The sequence below is a fragment of the Alligator sinensis genome, unplaced genomic scaffold (genome assembly GCF_000455745.1).
Source record: "Alligator sinensis unplaced genomic scaffold, ASM45574v1 scaffold122_2, whole genome shotgun sequence".
NCBI classification, from domain to species: domain Eukaryota; kingdom Metazoa; phylum Chordata; order Crocodylia; family Alligatoridae; genus Alligator; species Alligator sinensis.
In genome coordinates this window covers 46,789-69,817 of record NW_005841984.1, presented here as the reverse complement: position 1 = coordinate 69,817, position 23,029 = coordinate 46,789, and the positions used below count along the sequence as shown (strand labels likewise).

General features: G+C 40.8%; 1 protein-coding gene across 1 annotated transcript in view; it reads right to left on the bottom strand.

Annotated features, from left to right (window-relative positions):
- LOC102374807 (versican core protein) overlaps window positions 1–23,029 on the bottom strand; it is a 130,115-nt gene that overhangs the window by 61,987 nt on the left and 45,099 nt on the right. Inside the window, exon 6 of the mRNA XM_014518804.1 lies at window positions 15,252–18,614. Coding sequence (XP_014374290.1) covers window positions 15,252–18,614 — 3,363 coding nt within the window. The remainder of the gene's footprint in view (window positions 1–15,251; window positions 18,615–23,029) is intronic.

Below are 23,029 nucleotides of genomic sequence, written 5' to 3'. Positions count from 1 at the left end.
GCCGGCTCGCAGCCCCCACAGGACTGTCGGGAGTGGGCACAGGCAGCCCCACACGGGCTGCGACCAGCTGCAGCACGGGGCACCGGCCATGGGGCAGGGAAAGGGCTGCTTCCCCGCCCCGTGCTCCTTTCCTGCCCAGGCCCCACCCCCCCCATCATTCTCCCCTGCCCCCCTTACCTGCAGTTCCGGCACGGGGCAGCCACGTGCTCCCAGGCCAGAAGCCCTGGCTGGGGCTTCCAGCTGGGGGGGCGGGGCAGGGCTGGGCAGGCCCCGCTGTTGTTGGAGCCTGCCGGCCTTCCCCCAGGTCCCATTGGCCTTAGTTCCTGTCATTTCTGACGGGAACCAAGGGCAGTGAAATATTAATTTTCTACATATTTTAGGGGCCCCGTGGGCCAGATAGAATGGGCTCATGGGCTGTATCTAGATCACGGGCCGTATTTTGCCCACCCTGTTCTACACAGAAGACAGGTTTATTTAGCCCAGTATCTTGTCTCTCACAGGGGATCATGGATGCTAAGGGGAAGAGTATTAAAGCTTGGCATATTCAGACTGATCCATCCTTTGCCCCTCTCATCCTGCTCACACCACTTTAAGCAGGTCAGCTTATGAAATAATAAAACTGATGTCAGATAGCTGACATTTTTATTCTTCAGCTTACAATTCAATGTACATCTGCTTTGCTGCCACTGATTAGGACTGTAATACCTTCTGGCTTTGGTAGTACCCTTACAAAAGATCCTTACAATAGCAACAATATTGTGGTGACAGTGATGAGGAAATCTGAATTGATGCCAGATCTGAATAATATTGATAATGCCATACTATTTCTGCCATCTTATTTAATGCACAGTTGTCCAAGTTTTCCATTCTTAGACAATGCCAAGAAACAGAGAGGGAGTATGAGCATGGAAAACAATTATGATGTCCAAGTTCTAATAAAGGAATTTCTTTTATATATCTAAGTGAGTCCACTATGATATTACTACAGCACATAGTTACATATCAGTACTAGGCACGTAGATCGTTACTGATGGAAACTGGCATGGTTCCACCTGGTTTCATTAAAGGCACTGGAACTGTGCTGAGTTACACCAATTGAAAAGTTAAACTATAATACCCCTTTTACAGTTTTGTTGAGTAGTTAATGTATACTTAGTGTCACTTAATGTGAAGTTTTACTGACATTTTATCCCTTACTATTCTCCAAGTATTTTTCAAGCACTTTGAGAAAGTTTTAACTTAACCTCTTTACAAGTCTACTAATTACGCAGCCAGCAGTCAAAATCAGTTGGTCAGATGCATTATTTGGCTGCAGTCCCTGTTCTCTTTGTGGAATTTACTCGTTTAAGATATTTAGTGCTATTAATCATGCAGGACTGTATACTTAGTCAGAGGAAGACTATTTTAGGGTCCAACTTTCGTCATTAAAATATAAGCTAATCATTGCAAAAATGGAAACTGTCAAATGTTCACTAGGACAAACTTTCAACGTGTAGACCTACCTATGCAGGACAAGCATTTGAGAGCATTTGTGTACTGACATTTGTGTGTTTATTCACTCCAGTTATACAGATTTATTTTCAGAAATGCAAATGAGGGTTTATACATTGAATACTCATTTGCATGCACATAACATTGTAGTGCCCATGTACACAAATATTGGTGTGTAAACATTTTTGCATTTTTTACGCATAGCCCTTGAGTCTCCTCCTTTGAAAGTATGACCGAAAAGACTGATAATCTGTCTAGAGTGATTCTATAGCAGGGGTTTACAACCCATTTTAGTTTAAGTACCCCCGGCAGCCAGATGCCAAGTGGGAGGAGGAGGGGGGTAGCGTGCGGCTGAATGCCAAGGGATGGGGGGGTAACTTTTCCTTGTTGTAATTTTTGCAGGGAAGGATGAAGGGGAAAAAAGGGAAAGCCCTGGCACACATCCATTTAAAGGCACAATAGGACCTGCCCCTCAATCCCAGTGATTGTACCTCCTGCCATGCCACACTTGCATTGCATGATGCACAGTTTTGGGTTTGGAGAGCAGATCCAAATTGTGCCATTACTACCTGCCAGTTCAGGGGGAGTCCAGGATCATCATCTCAGGCTTCCCCTATACCAACAAGTTGAAAACTGGCTGCCTACAGCCCAGTGTGAATTAGTATGGTCCCAGGGCGGGTACTGACCACCATCTGATTGCCAAAATCAGCCTTGGGACCATGTTGGAGCTGGTTTAAGACTTTGGTCCTGTCTTGGGACCTACTGTCAGCTGGTGGTTGGTTTCAGCCCCAGAACTGCACTGGGGCTGGTATACACCAGGATATCAGAAAATGTTGTATGCAGTACAGCTGCACATATGTTTCCTTGAAGTCCTGACACACCAGAATCCCACATCCTGGGGAGGTTCCTCAATCTCAAGATGGTTCCACAATTCCCAAGCTGGTGTCCCAATCCCAGGGTCCCTGTATGCCAGGGCTATCACAAAATGGCATGTGTAGCCCAGTTGCATGTGTGGGTTCTAAAGGTCCTAGTACATAGAGATCCCAGTATCAGAGAAACTCTCCACAAACCCAAGGCCCCTGTGGCCAGGATGTGCCAAGTGCCTTGCTCCACAGCTCCTTGTTTGCACAAGGTAGTCATCCTGCCAGGTCAAAGGGAGCCCCATGGCTCCCTGAAACCTGACTCCCAGCTGATGAGCTCCTCTTAAGTCAGTAACCCTAAAAACAGCAGAGTGCAGCTGTATGCAGGGTTGCAACCACTCTCTGTCGACACGGGGGAGCCATCAAGTCTTGCCTTGTAGCCGGCATCAGACTGGATGATGATGACACTTCCACGCATTCAGTTTAAGGTGAGGCTGTAGAAATTTAAAATTATTGTGGAATAATTTTGTGATTAGTTTCCTGTTTGTTGCACCATTAATTGCCTCAACATGGCCAGGTTAAGTTAACATCCGGGGGCCTTACAGTTCAAGACCAGCAAAGTTCCACCTTTTCCAACTTGGGAATGCTGATCTGCTCTCTACCAATGCCCATGTAAAACAAAAATATTTGTGGTTCTATTTGGTCACTGCTGCAGCTAAGCCATTTTGAAGTGTGAAACTGCTGCTATTTCTGAATGTGTGCTTACAGCCTTTTTCCCTCAAGGCATGAAATTAACTAATGCCCATTGCTTTTCAGATGATTAGTCAAAGAAATCATGTGGGAATTTATACTAAATTCAGTCCCTTCAAGCATGAAGAGTATCTACACTTGAGGTAAAAGTCAGACTAAGGATTAAAAGGCTGTTATTGGGTTCGCTGACCCTTGCAGCTCCATTATCACTATTAGCTTTCCTCCACCAATACATTCTTCTTGTGTTCTTTATCCTCCTCTGCCAGTCTACTTGTGTTGTTAAACCAAGGATATAGAACACTTATAAAATCTTCAAGGGCTTTATTCCATGAGACTGAATATTAATATAAGAGATATTTGGATCACTGAAAATCCTGTACAGAGTAGTGGAAAGAGTAGTTAATCTGGAATCATTTTTTTTCTTTTCATAGATAGATAGCACAGATCAGGGGTGTACAAAGTGGGCAGTATTCAATTTGGTTTTGGCCCGATTCAGGAGACAGTGATTTGATTCGCTGATTTGGATCACTGTCCCAATTCAGTTCAGCCAAATCTGAATCCGAAGAGTCGATTCTGATTCAGAGAATCAGCGATTTGGCCATAAACACAACTTTACATGTTTTTTCTATGTACCTTGAGCATGAATACTGAGGTTGGACAGATGGAGCATCCCACGGGAGCACAGGGGCGTCCCCCACGTGCTCGGTGGCATACCAGGAAGTACTTCCAGTCCACTTCCAGGTTCACTGCCAAATGTGCAGGGGACTCCCCTGCACTCTCCAAGCTAGGTGATCGGCCACGGGGGTGGTGGGGAGGGCAGACCCAGGAGGCAGCAGTCGCTGAGCTGTGGGTTGGAGGGAGTCCCCTGCATGCTCTGCGGTGAATCTGGAAGTGGACTGGAAGGTCCACTTCCAGGTCCGCTGCTGAGCATGCAGGGAACCCCCCACCCCATGCTCCCAAGCAATGCTCCATCCACCCCACCATCTCAGCGTTCACAAGCCACACCTGATACCTTGAGGTATGTAGAAAAAATACGTAAGCTGTGTCTATGGCTGAATCATCGAATCTTTCCGAATCAATTCAGAGGCTTCCAATTTGATTTGGAGAGATTAATGGGTCTCCTTATTCAATTCAGATTCAGAGATCTGGCCATTGAATCAGGCTGAATCTCATTTGAATCGAATCAGTGACCGAAGCTTCGCACAGCCCTAGTACAGATTGCAGTTTGCCAGCAAGGAAAAACTAGGTTAGATAAAACCCTATGATATGAACATTCCTCAGAAAGATGCTATTTGGGGTGTCAGAGACTCTTTTGACATATAAAAATACAACAAAGGGCTAAGCCTTCCTTTCCTTACTTGATGCATTTCTCTCCCTATATCACTGGGATGCTTGACTGCGCTAGGACTGCAAAAGAAATTTAGGAGCTAGCTCTGTTTGCACTAAAAATAATAATTGTTGTTTCTGTAACCTAATGAAGGCAAAAATAAAAAAGAAAGATTAAATAAGAGCAGCAGAAGCAGTTTAAAAAGAGATCTAACTTATTTAGATCAAAGTGCTCCTGATCCAGCACAAACTTTCATTTAATGGAAAGACTAAATGGTAGTCCTTCACATGGATGACAGCTGTACCCTTTAGTGAAGTAAAACATTTCTATTTCTGAGTAGCGAACAGAACTGATTTTTTTCTATTGTAACAAGTGCAATAAAATGTAGCAGAGTGGTCAATCATAGTATACTGCACTAAACTTTTCCCTATAAACATGAATTACTCACTAGAATCTCAACTTCATGTTCTCAGAGGTCTCCAAAACCATATACCAGATTCTCTGAAAATAGCCTGATGCATAGCATGTAAATAATTCACAAAAATTATGGCATAAGCCAACATGCATTAGGTATGCGATTGATAAGCCTTCACATCTACACAGTCAAAAGGAAAAAGATGGATAGGGAAAAGCTGCTGACAATATTTAGCAGGAAAAATAAATCATTTATCTCAGAGTAATGTGCACAGAGATTTAAGTCATAAAAACAACACACAAAAAATATTTTGCGATGGAAATACACTGGAATCTACACACTCAAAAAAACTAGGGGTAGATGTAGGTATTTTAACAGTATCATCACTACAGCATTTATTAGATGCTTCTTCTCAAGGGAATCATTTTTGTGAATCCTTTTTTACCTCTGAATCGTCTTAAAAGTGATGTTTATTTGTATTTCTGAAACCAAACCACATATTTGTTCTGAATTTAGATTAATCATCTGAGTCACTTTATATAAAATAAAAATCCACTACTTCTTAGTATGGCAAATATTTTCTGAAGGTAGCAAAAAGCTCAAATTCTCTGCCTGAATAGCCAGTAGTCTCATATTCCCCAAGTACATCTAGAAAAGTTCATTTCACCCTTGATACTGAAATTCAGTACACCCTTGACACACAACTATTTTTAAAAAATTCTATTATATTTCAAATAGGAAATGTATTCTAAAAGTAGGCTTCTCATCAGAGACACCATATATCATATATACATGGAAGTGTTTTTGGAATTTCTACATGTGTAAATGACATTTCTAAAAATGATTAATTTCCCCTAACAATACTAAAACCTGCATTGTACCTATGAATAAATGATCATTCATTTGTCTCATGAATAAACAAAGACCTGTAAAAAAGCTTGCAGTGTGTAATCCCTATGTCTAGATCTGGGAGGTTTCCTTGGTAACAATGCAAAAACAGCAGGGAATGTGTATGCATCCTATGAACAGTATGTAACATGCGGGTGCTGTTTCCTGGTATCTGTGAATATCTGTAAAGGAATGCAAAAAAATATATTCATCATTCTATAATAAGCTCTTCAGAAAGAAACAGCAGTGGTGGCCAGCAGACGATTTAGTAATTTTTTTTCAATGCAAAATCTTGGTTTGGCTGACAGGGATGATAATTTGAGATGCCAAACACATTCTTTTCTTGAGAATGTAAGGAATTCAGTACAAAGCCCATTAATTTACTTTATTTTCATTCTTTTATCTGAATTTCAAATAGATGTTATTCTGTTGTTGTGTACAATTTATTTGTAATAGTCTTCCCTACTGTTGGTAATGTGGAGAAATTCTAGCAAGCTTCATTAAACAGCAAGTCTTTCAAATAGGATTAAATATGCTGATTTAAGGGCCTTAGGTATAAAAGGCCTTGTTAGGGGGAAATCTGCTCCATAGGAAAGAACCTGTGGAAGTCATTCTGATGGATATTAGGCAACTATCATTCTGATCTTAATTATCCCTGGAGAGTTACTCTAGATTTACTGTGGAGAGACTCCACTGGAGAAACAATTCTGCCAGTGTAATTGGCATCAGACCCTTGCTTTAGTTTGGAGTAACTGAGACGATGAGAATCTAGCTCTATATCCCAGTTTTTAAGAATGGATATATAGGGTCATTCAGGATATGAAACCTACTCCTGTAATTGTCTAACAGATTACCTACTTTATAAACCATCTGAGTTAAGAGCCATATTTCATTTAGAAAAGTATTTCAAAAGAGCCAATTGACTTTCTGCCTTCTGCACAAACCAGCTGACCCTTAAAACTGAAACACTGCTAGACAGAAACAATGAAGTAGGAGTATACCTTTGACAAATCAATTATCATATTAATTGGCATCTTTGACAGTCAGCTAGACTGCTGGATGAAGACCATATCAATAATTCACTGATGAAATAAAACAGTGTCCATTTGTTTAAGCAGTGAATATGATCTTTCAGATTGACCTGCTCGCAATGTCAACCAGAATGCTACAGATTAATAAGGATATAGAGACTGGTACGGTTTCCAGCGAACTGAACAAGCGTTTGCATTTACTAGTTCAACCAGCAGTGAGCAACGTACACAATAAAAGACCACTAGAGAAAAATGAACCGAGATCAGTATAGCGGCATACCAGGGAAGTCATGACAACAAAACGCTGCCACAGAAACAATTTGATGTGCTTTTCAAAATAAGTGTCACCACTTGGTATTTACATTGCCATGGATGAAGATTTTCCTATGGTAGTCAATGAAATTGATTCTGGAATATGTGACAGACTTCTCAAGAGTTAAGCACTTGTGGATTAAGCTGAATCACTTGCTGATCATAATTATCTAGTACACATATGCCAGTGTATTTAATCAGTCAGTTATAATCACAATAGATAGTAACTGGCCTATACAGCAAAAAATGTTAGGCAACATCTTTTCTTCACAAAACACTGAGATGAACATTGAATTTGGAATAGAACCTGAGGATAAATACATTACTTAGTTTGAGTATTATGCATTTATCTCCTGAGAGATAAAAGGTGTTTTGTGATTATTCAGAGTGAGTTATTGCCATGAGTTGTCCTTACCCTCAGGACAAATATTTCCCTATCTAGCACAAGAACAAATGCAAACAATTAAAACAGCTCTATCTCAAATAGCATATAAGTGAATAAATCATATAGAGAAATGTGGGATTGAAATATATCAGGGGCGGGCAATTATTTCGGGTGGAGGGCCGCTTACCCAGTTTTGGCAGGCTGTTGAGGGCTGCATGGGTAGCCCCCCCCTTGACAGGTGCCCTGCTCTCTGGTCACCATCTTGGGACCAATGTCCCAGGGCCAGCGCCGGTGGGGCCCAGAGCAGGGCGCAGGCTGGCAGGGGTCTGTGGAGCTGGGCTGGGCTGCACCAGCAAAGAAAGGGGGAAGCTGGCCCGGCTCCATAGTGCCCCTGCTGGCTCTGAGGCCCTGCTCTGGGCCCCGCCGGCACTGGCCCTGGGACATCGGTGCAGGCCCCATGCTCCTGCTGGTCCACTAACTCCCAGTGCCCCCCAGCCCCACGGTATGGGTGAGGGGCAGCGCACAGACCTGACCCCCTGCCTGCTGGCAGGAAAGAAGCTGGTGCTGAGCGCAGGGAAAAGCAGCCCTTCGCCCACCCCATGGCCAGTGCTCCCAGCCCACGTGGGGTTGTCTGGAGCAGGCACAGGCAGCCCCCCACAGGCTGCGAGCAGCTGCAGCATGGGGCACTGGCCACATGGCGAACAAGGGGCCACTTTTCTGCGTGTTCAGCACCAGCTTGTAACCTGGCCCTGCTGCCAGCCTGGGCTCTGTGCTGGCTCCAGGTTTGCCCGTGGGGGCTGTGCGTGGCGGTAGCAGCTGCAGCCCCCCTGCATGCCGTGCCAGGCAGTGTTGGCTGCTGCTGCCCGCCCAGAGATCATGCGCTGGGCAGCCCACAAGCGGTGACGGCAAACACTGCCTGGCACGGCAAGCGGGGGGGCCGCAGCTGCTGTCACCACACGCAGCCCTGACGGGAGAGCCCGGAGCCAGCACGGGGCCCAGGCTGGCAGTGGGGGCAGGTTACAAGGTGGTGCTGAGCATGGGGGGTGGGGAAGTGGCCCCTTGCCCTCCCTGTGCCCGGCGCTCCATGCTGCAGCCTACTTGGGGCCACCTGTGCCTGCTCCAGACAGCCCCACATGGGCGGAGGAGGGACCACTTTTCTCTGCGCCAGGAAGGAGCCTGGGGAAAAGCTGAGCGCGGGGGCAGGCTTGATCATCCTCACCTCCTCTCACTGATCAAATGATTTCCTCTTAGGTAACTGATCTAACTTCTTGCAGAAGAGCCAGCTTTCTTCAACAAGGGAGTCCTTGAATGGCTCTATACTCTCTTTTTTGCCAGGAAAAAGTATTTTCTCCTGGCATAAACAAGAGTACCCGTTTGTGGCCATGGTCTTCCAGCTAGCAAGGGGGCCTAACATGCAAAGGGTGTCTTGCCTTGCTCTTTTCCCACTTCCTTCTGCACAAGTTGACACTTTATCATCAACATTGATGAACTCTTGGAAATCAGTGGGACAACCCATTTCTCCCTAAAGTTCAGCTGAGTCAGGATCATCTTGCTCAAACTCAATTTCTTCGGCAGCCTTGGTGCCAAAGCCACCATTCATGAAGCCGTTCATGATGACGTTGGATGGAACTTTATCCTATACAATAGCAATATTTCTTACAGCATCAAGAATGTTCCATTTTTTGTGGATCTGTTACATTCCTGGAAACTTCTGTAGCAGATAACACACCAGTTATTTCATATGCCATGTTTATTTGGAATACTATTCCATGATCTAGGGGCTGCACGTAGCTCATGGTGCTTGCTGGGAGAAAGCATGCACACGTGCTTCAGACCTAATCCTTCCCATTTGTGGACTGCACAATTATCAATTAGAAGAAGCACATTTTGGTTTTGACATGCTATGCTCCATTCATATTAGAACAGTCACTCTCAAAACAACTTAACTGTCATTCATACATTTTTGTTGGCAGTTGTTTCAAGCCTTTCATACACCAGGGGTTTTCCCCACTACCATAAGCGAAATAGCACAGTGAACCTTTCTTTGCTTTTCTTCCTGCTGTGACATGTTTCTCATTTAAGTATCAGTGTCCTGTCAGGTTGCAGGTTATAAACAAGTCCCATTTCATCAGCATTAAATATGTTCTTTGCTGTGTATTTGTCCAAAATTGGTTTTGCACTTTCTTGCCAATTTTCCACAGCCATGACAGATGAAATATCCTTCACTGCATGCAAAAAGTGAAATGATGTTGTGATGATGTTGGAATCTCTAGAACAAACCACTAGACCAGTGACACTTGATTCCTAGCTTCAACTCAATTTTGTTTGCTTTTTCTTTAAGTAGCTACCCAAATATTGGGATATTATTTGCCCTTATATCACAAAACCACTTGAGCAGTTCTTCTACATCCATATGCTTTGCACCTTGGATTCTTTTCCTCATCCCAGTTTCATGTCCTTCCATTGTCATCTTCACTACCAAATCCCAATTCTTCAAATAGGTTGAGAGTGTAGAAAGAGAAATTTCCTACTGTTTACAATTTCTGTTTTGAATTTCACTTTCTTATCTACTTCATATATCATTTTCAACTTCTGTGAAATTTTGAACTTATTGTACTTCTTAGTTTCCATGATGCTCCCCCCAGCTGAATGTGTACACTACTGAAAAGTATGTACAGTCCTCACAATGTAAAATTAGTGGCATATGGTGGGGGCTGCTGCTATGCATGGCATACAAGGCTACACACTAGAAAAAGACACCATCTCTGCAAACTAAAATTGCAGTGTTATCTACACAGCATTACTATACTTCAAAGTAAATAAAAAAGTTTTCATGGGTTTATGATCCAAAGAATCAAAAAAAGGCTTTGAATTTCAAAGTAGTAATATTTTGAATTATCCATATACAAAAAACTCTTCTTTTGGCTGGGAAGGGACAATGGCTTCAAAGTATCAAACACTTTGAACTATCTGATATCAAACTAATGAGGTTTTACTGTAAAAGTTTTCAGTAGGAATAACAAAGGCAAAAATCTTAATTAACTTTCACGATAAAACTTGATCAGTTTATGAAAGACATTATGTGCCATAGCTGCCCTTGATAGCAGGGTACTGGACTCAGTGACCCAGAAGACCCTTTCTCATCCTATTTTCCTACAGTTATGTAAGCAGTCCTTTTGAATCAGTGTAATGTCATACTTTCTGTGAGCAAGGGTATTGTATTATGGCACATAATGAAGACTCTCTAAATCCAAGGAATGGTCCTAATAAAGACTCTATTCTTCCAGTTTCATTACAGGAATTTCAGCAGCGTTCCTGTTTTGTTTACCTTCATTCAAATTTCACTCACCTCTTTCATTTCTAGAGCTGGAAATCTGCTCCTTAAAACAGGAGTGAATGTTAGCATAAAAAGTTTGTAATCTCTTTTCATAAAATTCAACTTCCACAAAGCACAGGTTCCTTAAATTTCATACTGTTCACAGCTGAAGGAGACGAGAAACCAGACAGAGCCGATGTGAAATCCCAGCTCTAATAAGCACTTTCCAACATCTTCACTAACTGAACTTTTAAATGTTTCTGAAAATGCAGGTGTGCAAATTACCCTTCATACACACACAGGAGTTGTGTTTTCAGTATCCCCTTGACCACAGTTAAACAACCTCCCACTAACATTTTTCAGGTCATAAAAGCTTTATGAGCTGAAAAGTTCCTTCAGACTTTTTAAGTTGTTAACCCATTCCCTTCCAGCATCATAATTTACCATTACACTCCACTGGTGCTATAGAACACAAAAAGGCTGTGAGTAGCATTTTTTCCTGTCTGGTTGTTTCTTACCAATGAAAGAAAAGACTCTTCAGATTTGCTCAATATAGTGAAACATTGCTAATGTGATACCATAATACAGTGTGGGGATGTTCTTCCTTTGTGTATGTTGACTCCCATTCAGCACTGATTGTGAGCAAAAGTTTCCATACAAATTAATAAAATCCCAAGCACATTCCATTATGGAACATGCACACAGTCCTATTTATTAGAAAACAAGGGATGTGTTCCCATCTACAAATATAATTTTCTTCATTAATTTGCACACCTGCTCAGGTGACATTGGCCATCAGAAATGGCAAACTATATATTCCTCATTAATTTGTGCACCTGGACCAGGTTTACACACCAATATGTGGGTTGTTTGTACAATAAGTTTTCTCATAGAAAACTGCTGTATTCCTATTACAAATATATACAAATATATAGCGTAAACCATTCAGCTATATTCTCTTTTTATCAGTGCTTCAGTGTATTGTTAAAATACAATGAAGTGCTTGATTTTCAGCCAGGCCTCAAACCATCTCTATGTCCCTGGGCACAGTTTTAGGTCTACAAGAAACTTAATTCATACATACGAAATTAATTGCAGGCACACATTTTAGCAGCTAGATATCTTATTATTTAATTTCTGGTGAACACAAGAAAAAAAGCCTTTGCACAGAGGCCTTCTCATGATACCTAGTCTAATATTTTAAGCCTACAAGTATACATTCATCTTAAATATATTTAAAATCAAATTCAGAATGTGTATTGTACTGCATGGCACACTAAATTATGAGAGTCTAGAACAGCCTAATAAACTAGTTAATAATTTTCATCAAACTTCATTCAACATGCCACATCATTTATGGGATATATGAATGTAAGACAACAAAAAGAATACAAATCTGTAGCACACTTCATCTAAGGACAGCAGACTTTCTCACAAAGTTGATGCCAACTTATGGGTGGCCATGTGTACATCTGGAATTGTGGAGACAGCAGAAAGAAACCTTTCCCCATTCCAACTGTCAAAGATGCTACCTCCAGGTAAAGCTACTAGACACAAGAGACCAAGGGGCTACGATTATATGCTACTGCACTTCCATAGAGCTACATTTAAACTGTTGTTTTCACCACATGTACAAATACTGACAATTAGGAGGCAAAAAATAGAATTCAATCACCAATACTAGCAAGTACAGAAGGATTACATACATTTGTATATAACAGGTTGTACTACATGTACCTCAAGTTCCTTTATAACAGTAAATGCTATTTAGCTACAAGAGTCTGTAGGACTTTGTACATAGATTGTCATTTGTGAAGTGATACTTATACCTTGTTAGCTTCAAAATCATAGAGGAAGGTTTGTTCTATTGTTTGCTAACTGTTTTAAAAGCAATAAATAGTACTGCAATCAAAACCTGCTGGTGCAAATGAGGAACCACTGTTTTACTAAAGACAATTATAATTTTGAAAATTAATTCTTGTTATTATTAATTCTTGTTTCATAACATAAAAGTCAATGCTGTTTATATAGTTCCCTTATGACCATGAATCAACTTACATAAAAGTAGGACAGAAAGAAGGGTTGTGCTGTGGACTGTAATAGCTCTCTTCTATCACATTGCATATGTTAGTACCATTTGTCACGTTTCCTCCTCTTTAGCACCTACTACATGCATCTCATTCTACACAGAAGCAAGTTTATGTACTGAAAAGCAGTAAAGTGAAAATGTGCTTGACAGGGTCTCGCAAATGCATCACTGGGTGTGAGAACAATGAAAAACTGAACAGAAGCTGATCAAAATCCTCACAAGAAACACTCCTTTGGCTTGTTTGTGAGAAGGGGAGCAAACTGATATATATCAATACTTAAGATGCTGGGGAATTTATGAACAATAGTTGTTAGATTCTGGAAACAGGAAAAGAAAGAATCCTTCACAAAGCAGATGCTAAACACCTTATATTTCAAGTCAGAGGGAGAAACTGCCATTTGGGGAATTCTACCTTATTTCAACAGGAATTGTTTTGTTGTATATCTCAGGGTGCTTGACCCCTGGCCCGCAGAGCCATGTCATCTTTCCTGCATGACCCCCAAAATCTGGCAGCTTGGGAACATTAATTACTACTCCCCACCTGTCAAATTTCCAGACCCATGGGGTGCCCTGCTAGCTGACAGCATCACCCTGCAAGCTAGATTGGGCACATGAGGCTGAGGCAGCGCAGGGCCCAATCCAGGTGGCGCAGGGAGGGATCAGAGTGCATGGAGCTCAATCCAAGCCATGCAGGCTAGGCCCGGAAATGCAAGTCCTGATCCAGGCAGCACAGGGACCGATCCACTCACATGGGAACCAATCCAGAAATGCAGGGCCCATCCCTGCACACTGACCCCATGTGGGATATAGCCCATGGACCAGCCCTGGACCACTTACCCAGTCCACAGAGCCAAAAGTTGATCACCACTGGTATACATAATTGAATAAATCACCCTTAATGGCAGAACTGAAAAACTCTGTGTTTCAGCAATTCATACACAGGCCAACAAACATTTGGGCACATACTTATACAAATACAGACACAGAGGCTTGTTAACTGAAGATGCTAAAGGAAGATGAGCTTTTAAGAAAGATTATTCTAAGGACTAGCTGCACTGTTGGTCATGCAGCCAACAAGGGGCCTGTAATTCAGGCAGTGAGTGACAGCCTTCCCACTGTTCCAAGAAAAGAGATAAGGGAGAACCACGGCAGCACATACTCACTGATGCAGTGGTGCAACATCACGTTATGCAGTGGTGCCCCCCCCTGCACATTACATTTGGAGAAATAAAGGTACAAATAATACTAGAAATATTAAGGGAGTGTCTTAGTGTCTTAGTATCTTTTGTCCTTTGATTCACGCACATACCTCTATAAGAGTACCAGCCATCTTCCACTGAAATCAATAAAAGACTTGCATTAATTAGAATAGCTCTTGGATAAAGTCTTTAAAGCTGATGGGAATTATAGCCATGAATCAATGGGATAAGGGTATCCTAACTGGTGAAACGGAAGTGTAACATTCAGCTAGGCTTCAAAACACAATACAACTACTTTCTGACGAAATAATCATTATACAAGAATTAAATATAATATGATAATCATAGGACTATATTATATTTTCATTTCCACTTTTTTCTCCGCTCTTTCGTATCTCATTTTAAAAGGGTCACTGTACCAGAGAACTAAAATAACAATCATCTCTCACACAAAACACTTAAATTAAGGACTCGGTACTTTTAGGCTACTGTATTGCAGAAACATATTAATCATATAACCTGATACTTCATTGCTAGTTCAGCAGTTTCTGTTCTGGATACCCATGAAATTAAAGCTGGATATACAAATACAGTGCCATCAGCTAAAAAACCTGATGAACTTGTGCAAAATATGATAATTTGCAACACAGATTCTGTGAAGTAATCAGGAAAATTATGATGAAGATACTCCACAGAAAGCTTGCTAGATATCCTGTCCCCAAATCCCGCAACATCCATCAGTAGATGTAACAGAATATACCAACCTTTTTTTAGCAGATCACACTGTAAATGATATTGTTAATAGCTACAGACTAATGGAATGTTAACACAATCTACATTTAAGAGTAGTAATGCATGGCATGGAAGCTATGAAATTAAAATGCTTGGTTTCACAGATAAGCAAAGTTAAATCTCTGATTTGATTATGTATGATGCACCAATTATAAGTATGATGGATTCTTGCATCAACAGTGAATTTTGCCCAAAGCCATTTATATGATAAGTTCTTAATATAGCTTAAAAACTTACCAAAACGCATACTTAGCAAAAGTACATTAAGCTCCTGTGTCGAGAATGTTCAACGCTTCAGTGATCAAAGGACTGCCTCAATATATTTTAAAATACACTGGTTTGTTATAGAAAATTGTCTGCCATTATTGACCGCTGGTCTAAAAGGTAAAATCTTACCTGTATCATTGCCTGTGATTTTAATAACTATCATTTTTATATCACGTTCACTATCAGGATATGAAGTAGAGGGAGACACATCTTGAGGTTGTAAAGCCTCTGTGGCTTCCTCCACTTTGGGTAGTGTGGTAGGTCGTGCAACTGCAGTAGCAGTTGATGATGTGAAATATTCTTTATCAATGTCTGGCTCCACTGTCTTGCCTGTGAGATCATCATCAGTAGTGGCTTTACTGGGAGAAGTAGATTCACCAATTATAATGATGTCACTGCTTCTTTCCTCATCATCTTCTGTGTAAATTATAGGTGGTGGTTTTTCAGTAACAAATGGTTTGGATGTTGAAGCAGGATGGATTTTGTCCACTGCATCAATAAAAGATGAAGTTAAATCACGTAGTAGTGTTGTTTTACCCGTAGAAATAGCTGAAACCATCATTGGTTCTGTTCCTTTAGGTTCGTCCAATATTCCTGAGCCTTCCACAGGATGGGTTGTAAGAATTCCCATGGTTTCCTCAGCTGTAAATTTCTCAGTGGGTTGAGTGGTACTTTCTGTATGTGATGTCAACATAGATTCCCACCTCCCCGCACTTCTGTCTTCTTCCTTAATGGGGGTTCTTCTACTTCCATCCACTTCAGCTTCAGTACTTGGTGCTGCTGTTATAACTTCACTGGTCTTTACTTTGTGTTCAGTAATCCCCCCAAGTTTGGGAGAAACTGCAAGTTGTGTGGTCCCAGGTGTTGTTTTACCAGGTGCTTTTTCAGAAACTGTTACCTTTACATAGGGCGCTGCTGCTTCTGTAGCTGTAAATTTTTCATCATATGCTGAACCTGAACCTTCCACATCCTGCTTTGCTTTAACAGATATTGGAGCCATTTCAGGTTTTGATGTTGACATTGATCCAGGTAAAGGAACAAAAGACACTGGCACCTTAGAAACTGTTGCAGTAGAGCCTGTGGCAACAGCCAGTTCTTCCTTAGTTCGATCTTCGATAGAGAGTTCCTCCACAAAAACTCCTGTATCCATTGTGCTTGTTTCTGTTCCTTCTATGGGAATGGTGGCATTAAAAGGTGTCTGATCCGTAATCTTCATTACTTTGGTGATTTCAGCTTCTGAAGTCACAAAAGCTGGAGAAACATCAAGTTCTGTTGGTGAAATTGCAACAGTAGTGTCTGTTTTTGTTATATCGCTGATTATAACAGGTTCTTTTGTCCCTGTAAAATCAATGCGCACTCTTCCTTCTATGACTGAAATATGTGGGTACATAGTAGTCATTCTTTCTGCTTCTGTTACCAGCTCAACAGTACTTCCTTCATCCAACAAATTAACTGCACTCGTTACTTCATAGGTTTTTACAGTAGTGGATGCTAATGCAGGTGATTCTTCTTTACTGACTGTTCCAGCACTTATCTGAACACCTTCTGTAACTGCGTGTTTTGTAACTTTCTTCTCTGTAGGTGCAAAGTCTTCAGTAGGTTGTGCTATTGATTTTTCAGTGACCACATCTCCTTCTATTTCTGTAGGAGCACGTGTCTTCCAAATATCACGATACCCTGAAACATCATCTCCTTCATGTTCTGTAAAACTCTTTGTCATTTGGATTTTGTCAGTTGTTACCGTGGGTATGACAGCTGGCAAGTCTGTAGCTTGTGATGCTGGCACTGAAGACATAAAAGGCTCTACTGTTGCATTGCTTTGTTCCAGTGATTCTTTTGATACTGTAATTACTTCCAATTCTAAAGCTCTGCTTCTGGGGAAGACACTTTTACCCTGATCTGAATCAGCTGATACAGCTGTAAATTTACTGCTTATGTCTGTTGGCTCAACGCTTACTGGAGTTTCACCTGTTGCTTTCTCTGGATGTACCCCGTGCCCTGAAGCACCTACAGAAATCTGTGATCCATCTTCAGTATCATCTTCTGTATTTAAAATATCATCTATTGTTTCAGTATGAAACATATCTTCAGCTACATATTTCTGATCCTTATCAGTTGATAGCAACATGCTAGAAACTTGAGGGGCAAGCGTGAATTTCTCACTTGGTACATAGCCCACGGGTTCTGATATGTGCTTATCTGAGGCAGGAATTGCCGTTGTGATATAATGAGTTGTAACATCTATTATTTTCTCTTTCGATGCTATAGTTTTTTCCTGTTTTCTCTTCTGCTCTGTTGAGATGGCTGACCTTGTTGTTTGGTGAGGTGGGTAGATAATAGTTTGCATGCTCTCTCCTAAACTTTGTGGCGAGGGTGTTCCTTCTTGTGAGAGAAGCACAGATTCAGTTTCTGTCTGATTAATTGCTGGTACAGCTGTAGATATGGGAACTCCGTATGACACTTCAGCATCAGTAGGCTGAACATCTTTCAATTCTTCTCCACTTCCTTCAGCTGATACCTCATTTTCATCAAACAGAGTTACAGGAGAACTTACTCTAACTGCTGGAGTTGGCTCATGTGCTGTAGAATATTCCCTAGATGTTACACTGTCCTTGTCTAAGAAAGTCTTTGATACAGTAATAACTCCTGATCCTGACGTTCTGCTAGAAGCCATAATTCTCTGATCAGGCACAACAGTGTATGCGCTTGCTCTGCCCTCCTCCTCTGTTGTAATCTCTTCATGATCAGTGTATAGACCTTTGGGAATAACAACAGTTGTAAGCTTTTTGTCTGATTTTGCTTCCATTGATTTTTTTCTGGGTTCCTTCGTGGTTTGGGCACCAAGATACATTTCCCCTCTTGTTAACGTGACTGAAGTGTCTGTTTCTGAAACCTCCCAGATGGATGTTTCCAATGAGGTCTCTGCAGATGCTCTTATTGGACCAACCTCTATTTGTTCAGTCTGGCTCTCAAAAGTTTTCCATGAATCAGTGGGAATCTCAGTTCCAGGTGTTCTGCTCTGAAAAAATGCTGAGGTCACAAAAGCATCCTCAGTGCTTTCAGACCTACCTGGTTTCTCAGACAATTCTGCAACAGAATAAGCGTGGTCCATCTCCTCTGGTGTGAATGCACTCGCTGCTAACCTAGGTGTACTGTCAGATTCTGCCATTTGTAAGGAATCAGAAGTGTCCATTTTGCCATGTGTGACAGTCTGAGGTAGAGTAGTAGTTAACTTAATGTTGTCCTTGGGCCTTTTTTCTTCCTGTTTTTTCTCCGCTACTTTTGTAGTTTGGCCTGCATCTTCCTTTTCCAATTCCATGGCGATTTTTTCCAAATTAGTGATCTTCATTTTGGTGACAGCTGATTCCATAACAGAAGTATCAGAGACAGGAGGTGTTACAGTAACTTTAGAAGGTATCAGTTTTAGTTCTGACACACTTTCCAGAGGTATGTCCAGCTCAACAGATGGAGAATCTGAAACATTTTGTTCACCTAAAAAAAGATGTTAAACAATCATTTAGAAAATCATTTAGAAAAGGCATAAACAATGTTTTCCCGATGAAAACGGGATGCTAAACCTGAATAAAAGTTTTTAAAGAAATGTTGTTGACAAAGACTGAAGTCAGTACAGCTTTGAAGGTCAGCATACAAAATACATTACAGTGCCACAAGATCTGTCAGAGTTTATTCAAACTATGCTAAATTTGGATTTTAGATTGTGGGTAAAGGTAAGAACTCCATTTTTCAAGTAATGGCTTTAATTAATTTGCATTTAGTTAGTGCCTACAAAACAGGTTTTGTTTCTTTAATTTAAATGTTTTGGTAAGTATTTTAAGGGATGGAAGTAAATTGAATATTACTACTTTTAGTTTAGGATATACTATTACTCATAACTCCATTGGAAAAATAGGCTTTGTCCTAAGAAATGAGAGGTCAGTTTTATCTTTGGCTCCCTGAGCAGGAAGTACTATGTGGCCACAAACCACAACCATTGCAGGAAGAAATTTCTTGTGTTGCAGAACAACAGTAAAACAGCAACAAAAGCTCAGTAATGTCAGTAAACTATAATTTATTTGTATTTTGCACGTATATTACCATAGATTGGGAATTTGTGCTAGATTCTGTAAAAACACAAGAACAAAAATATTAATGTTATGATGCTATATTAATCTGCTCAGAAGCTTTGATATGACAACATACCATAAAAATACAAATATGATTTACTTTATTCTCTTGACTGAAATGTTACAATTTTAATCTTTCATTCCCTATTTTTTTGCTAACAGTCTCCCAGCATATTAAAATTATTCTTTTACAGTTAAACACAGATATGTTTCTCAATTCACTTCATCATTGTTATCCTATCTCTTGTTAGGAACTAGCAGCAGAATAAATGGTATGGGTGTTTTTTTCAAGGATTACTATAGCATACAATTCAACAGGAAGTAAAATACTAGCTTGGTATATTTTCAGCACATAATTACAAATCACCCAAAGGAACCCTTACAGCAGTAAGAGTGTACTTAGACAACAGAAGCAAATATGCCATCATCAAACACTGTATTACAATGCCACAAGATTGGATGTCATTCATTTAACTATACTCAGAAGTACTTGGATTCTGTGGTAAAGGTGAGAACAATAACCACAGTTTTAAAAACAGCCATAGATAGGATCAACAATCTATGATGCAATTATGTGAATCTTTGGAAAAAAATTTAAAGGAGTTAATCCTGCTGCTTTTCAAATACAAAACTACTCCCACTGAAGTATAAGATGTAAGAAGAGAACAAGATTGTGCCTTGTTCAAATACCAGGATGCTACCCTCCCTTGCAGATATCAAAGAAAATTATGCATATAGATTAAGAGCAAAATATGGCTCTTAAAATCACCATAAAGACATGGGCAATATTTGCAACAATTTTAGTACATGATACCAGCACTAGCTCCTTACAAACACAACACAACTCAATGTACAGCCTCCAATACAGACAGACACAAAAGACCAAATGTTGATAGCTTGGGAGTTAAAAAATAAGCTCAGAAAAAATAAACATGCTCACTGTAGAGCAAAGGTACTCAACCTCCAGGCCACAGGCCAAATGTCGCCCATGGACCCATCTCAGCTGGCCTGCAGGGTTCCCAATGGGTATGGAAATTTGGCAGCTGGGAAGCAGTGACCATTAATATGGCCATCCTCCCCCTGCCAAAACCCCAAACCCCATTCCTCTGCATGGCCAGTAGGAACCAAGCTATGCCCCTCTTCCCCTGCGGGATGGAGCCATGCCCCTCCCACTTCTGGATCAGGACCTGGCATGCCCCCTTCCATACGAGGGCCAGGCCATGGCCCCTTCCCTCCTGTTAGGGCTTGGCCATGTCCCCTTCCCCCATGGGCCTGTGTTAGGATCTGGCCATGCCCTCTTCTCCCCCAGGGCCAAGCCATGCCCCCTTTCCCTTTGTTAGGGCTGGGCTACACTACCTTCCCCCCGTGGGGCTTGGCCATGCTCGCCTTCTCCCCAGGGCTGGACTACGCACCTTTTCCTCTCCCTGGGGCCAGGTAAAGTTCCTTTCCCCTGTGGGGCTGTGTTGGGGCCAGCCTGCCCCTGGTCCCCCCTCCCCACTCACCCTCACCTCTGCACACCCATATGATGCCTGCCATGCCCACCCAGCACTGGATCAGGGGAACAACTGGATCTGGCCCACAGACAGACCAGGCACTGCCAATCTGGCCCACTGGACAAAAAGGTTGGGCACCACTGATTTTGATCATTCAAAATAATGGAGCAAAAAAGATTGTACAATACTGAGTATGTCTGGAATTCAAGAAGCAAATAGGGATGATAGAACTGATAATAGAGAAAAGGAAGAAGTTTAGAGAAAAAAAATTAGAAAGATGTAAATAAGCTCATAAACTTGCATAGGATATGTTCAAAATACTCAGGGCAGGGCACATCCACAAAGCAAATATTTTCACGTGCACAGAGCTAATTAGACACCTCTTCCATATTTGGTCACCATGGCTTTCCATGTATAAATGAGGCCAAACAAACAAATGGTTAGTGCACATACCAAAATTTAAACATTTCATGCATAAAGACAAGCTATTTGATTTTATACCAAGGTTGACAAGAAAATAGGTAGGCATATGCTGGATGTAAGAATAGGAAGATTTACAGAGAAGACAGACAACAGGGAGGGGGAAAAAAGAGTTTATGGCTGAAATTCAAGATTCCCAAATCAGTAGCAGTGAATATGAAAAAAAAATGATAAGGCGGCAAAAAAGACTGCAGTACAATAATTAAGGTGTTCTTCCTTATAAATGTAAAAAGGAAAGGGTTCTTATACTTATTTATTGTTTATATGTTTTGGTGGCTTTAAGTTATTCATTTTTACTCCAGCTTTTCATAGATTAGATTCATAGATTGTTAGGGGCTGGAAGGAACCTAGTAGATCATCGGGTCCAGTCCCCCTGCACTAGGCAGGAAAGACAACTGGGGTCAAGCGACCCCAGTGAGGTGACTGTCCAGTCTCCTCTTGAAGATTTCCAGGGTAGATGACTGTACCACCACTGGAGGAAGTTTATTCCACAGTCTGGACATCCTGACTGTGAAGGAGTTTTTCCTGGAATTAAGTTTTTTATACTGAAACATTAAAATGAATGCAGTAGAGACTTTGTGAAATCTCCTTTAAAAAGCACAGCCTGATCTGAGCAATCTTAAACTTGGAATTTCATCTTTGGGGATATAATAACTAAAAATGGATGTTTATTGGTCTGCTGGTACAAAATTGCTTGCATTCTTCCAACTAAAATAATAGTTATTACATATTTCTATAAAACTCAGATTTGCCTTACAGCTACTTTATTTGTGAAGAAAAGAAAATAAACATGTTGTACACTGCCGTAACAATCCCATTATATGTGTGCATGTATATAAGTGTGTATATATACCTATAGATATAGATATGTATAATTCAATACATACATACATACATGTGTGTGCAAGCACGCACTCATACATACACACATTTATAAATACACAATGAATTGCCTCACCCAGGGTCACTGTGAAGGCAGTACAAACCATACAGTTGTATGGGACACCAAAGTCACTGGGGCCCAGTAGAGTTCATTATACCATAATAAATACCCTTACAGTATATCTATTGATGTTCTTTGTGCTTTATTTCCTGTCTTATCCCCCTCATCCACTTTGGTTTTTAGCATACTTGTTTTTGAAAGCATGTGGTTCCCAAAAGGTGGCTGTCTTCAGCCCAGAATGATATGATCCAAACTACCCAGATGCTTGGAAGTATTTGGAGCTAAGGTTTTAGTTTGGGCCCTTCTCTAATTCAGACTTATAACTAGAATACAGAGGTTATATATTTCAAGAACATTAAAATTTAATAGAGCTGGGCGAAAATACTTCAGATTAAAAAAAATGAAAAAGCAAGAGATCGAATTTGATTCAGCACTATTCAAAGCCTTTGCGTCTTTGATTATTCATAACTGATTAAGTGGCCACCAAGTTTTCATGAAAAGGTGTTCAAATTGTAAACATTATAAAATTCATGCACTGTCATATGCTTTTCATCACTCCATAACTTCAAATCTCTTGGTAAAATTTCAGGAGACACAAACAAACCAAAAAATACTCTATCATCAGATATTTGGTTTAGCAAATACTAGCTGACCAGATCTAATGCCTAGTGTGTAAAGGTGCTTTTTTGTAAAAACTACTGTAACCTTCTTTCTGATTTACATTAAAATAAAAAAACACAAAAACAAGTTTGCTTTGTTGCTCCAGCCCAGTTTTAAGTGCCTGATTCTAAATCCATATGTTTTGCATTACTGTACATCTTGCATCTTATGTTCAATAGGCTATCTGCTTTGTGCTTCTCTTTATGT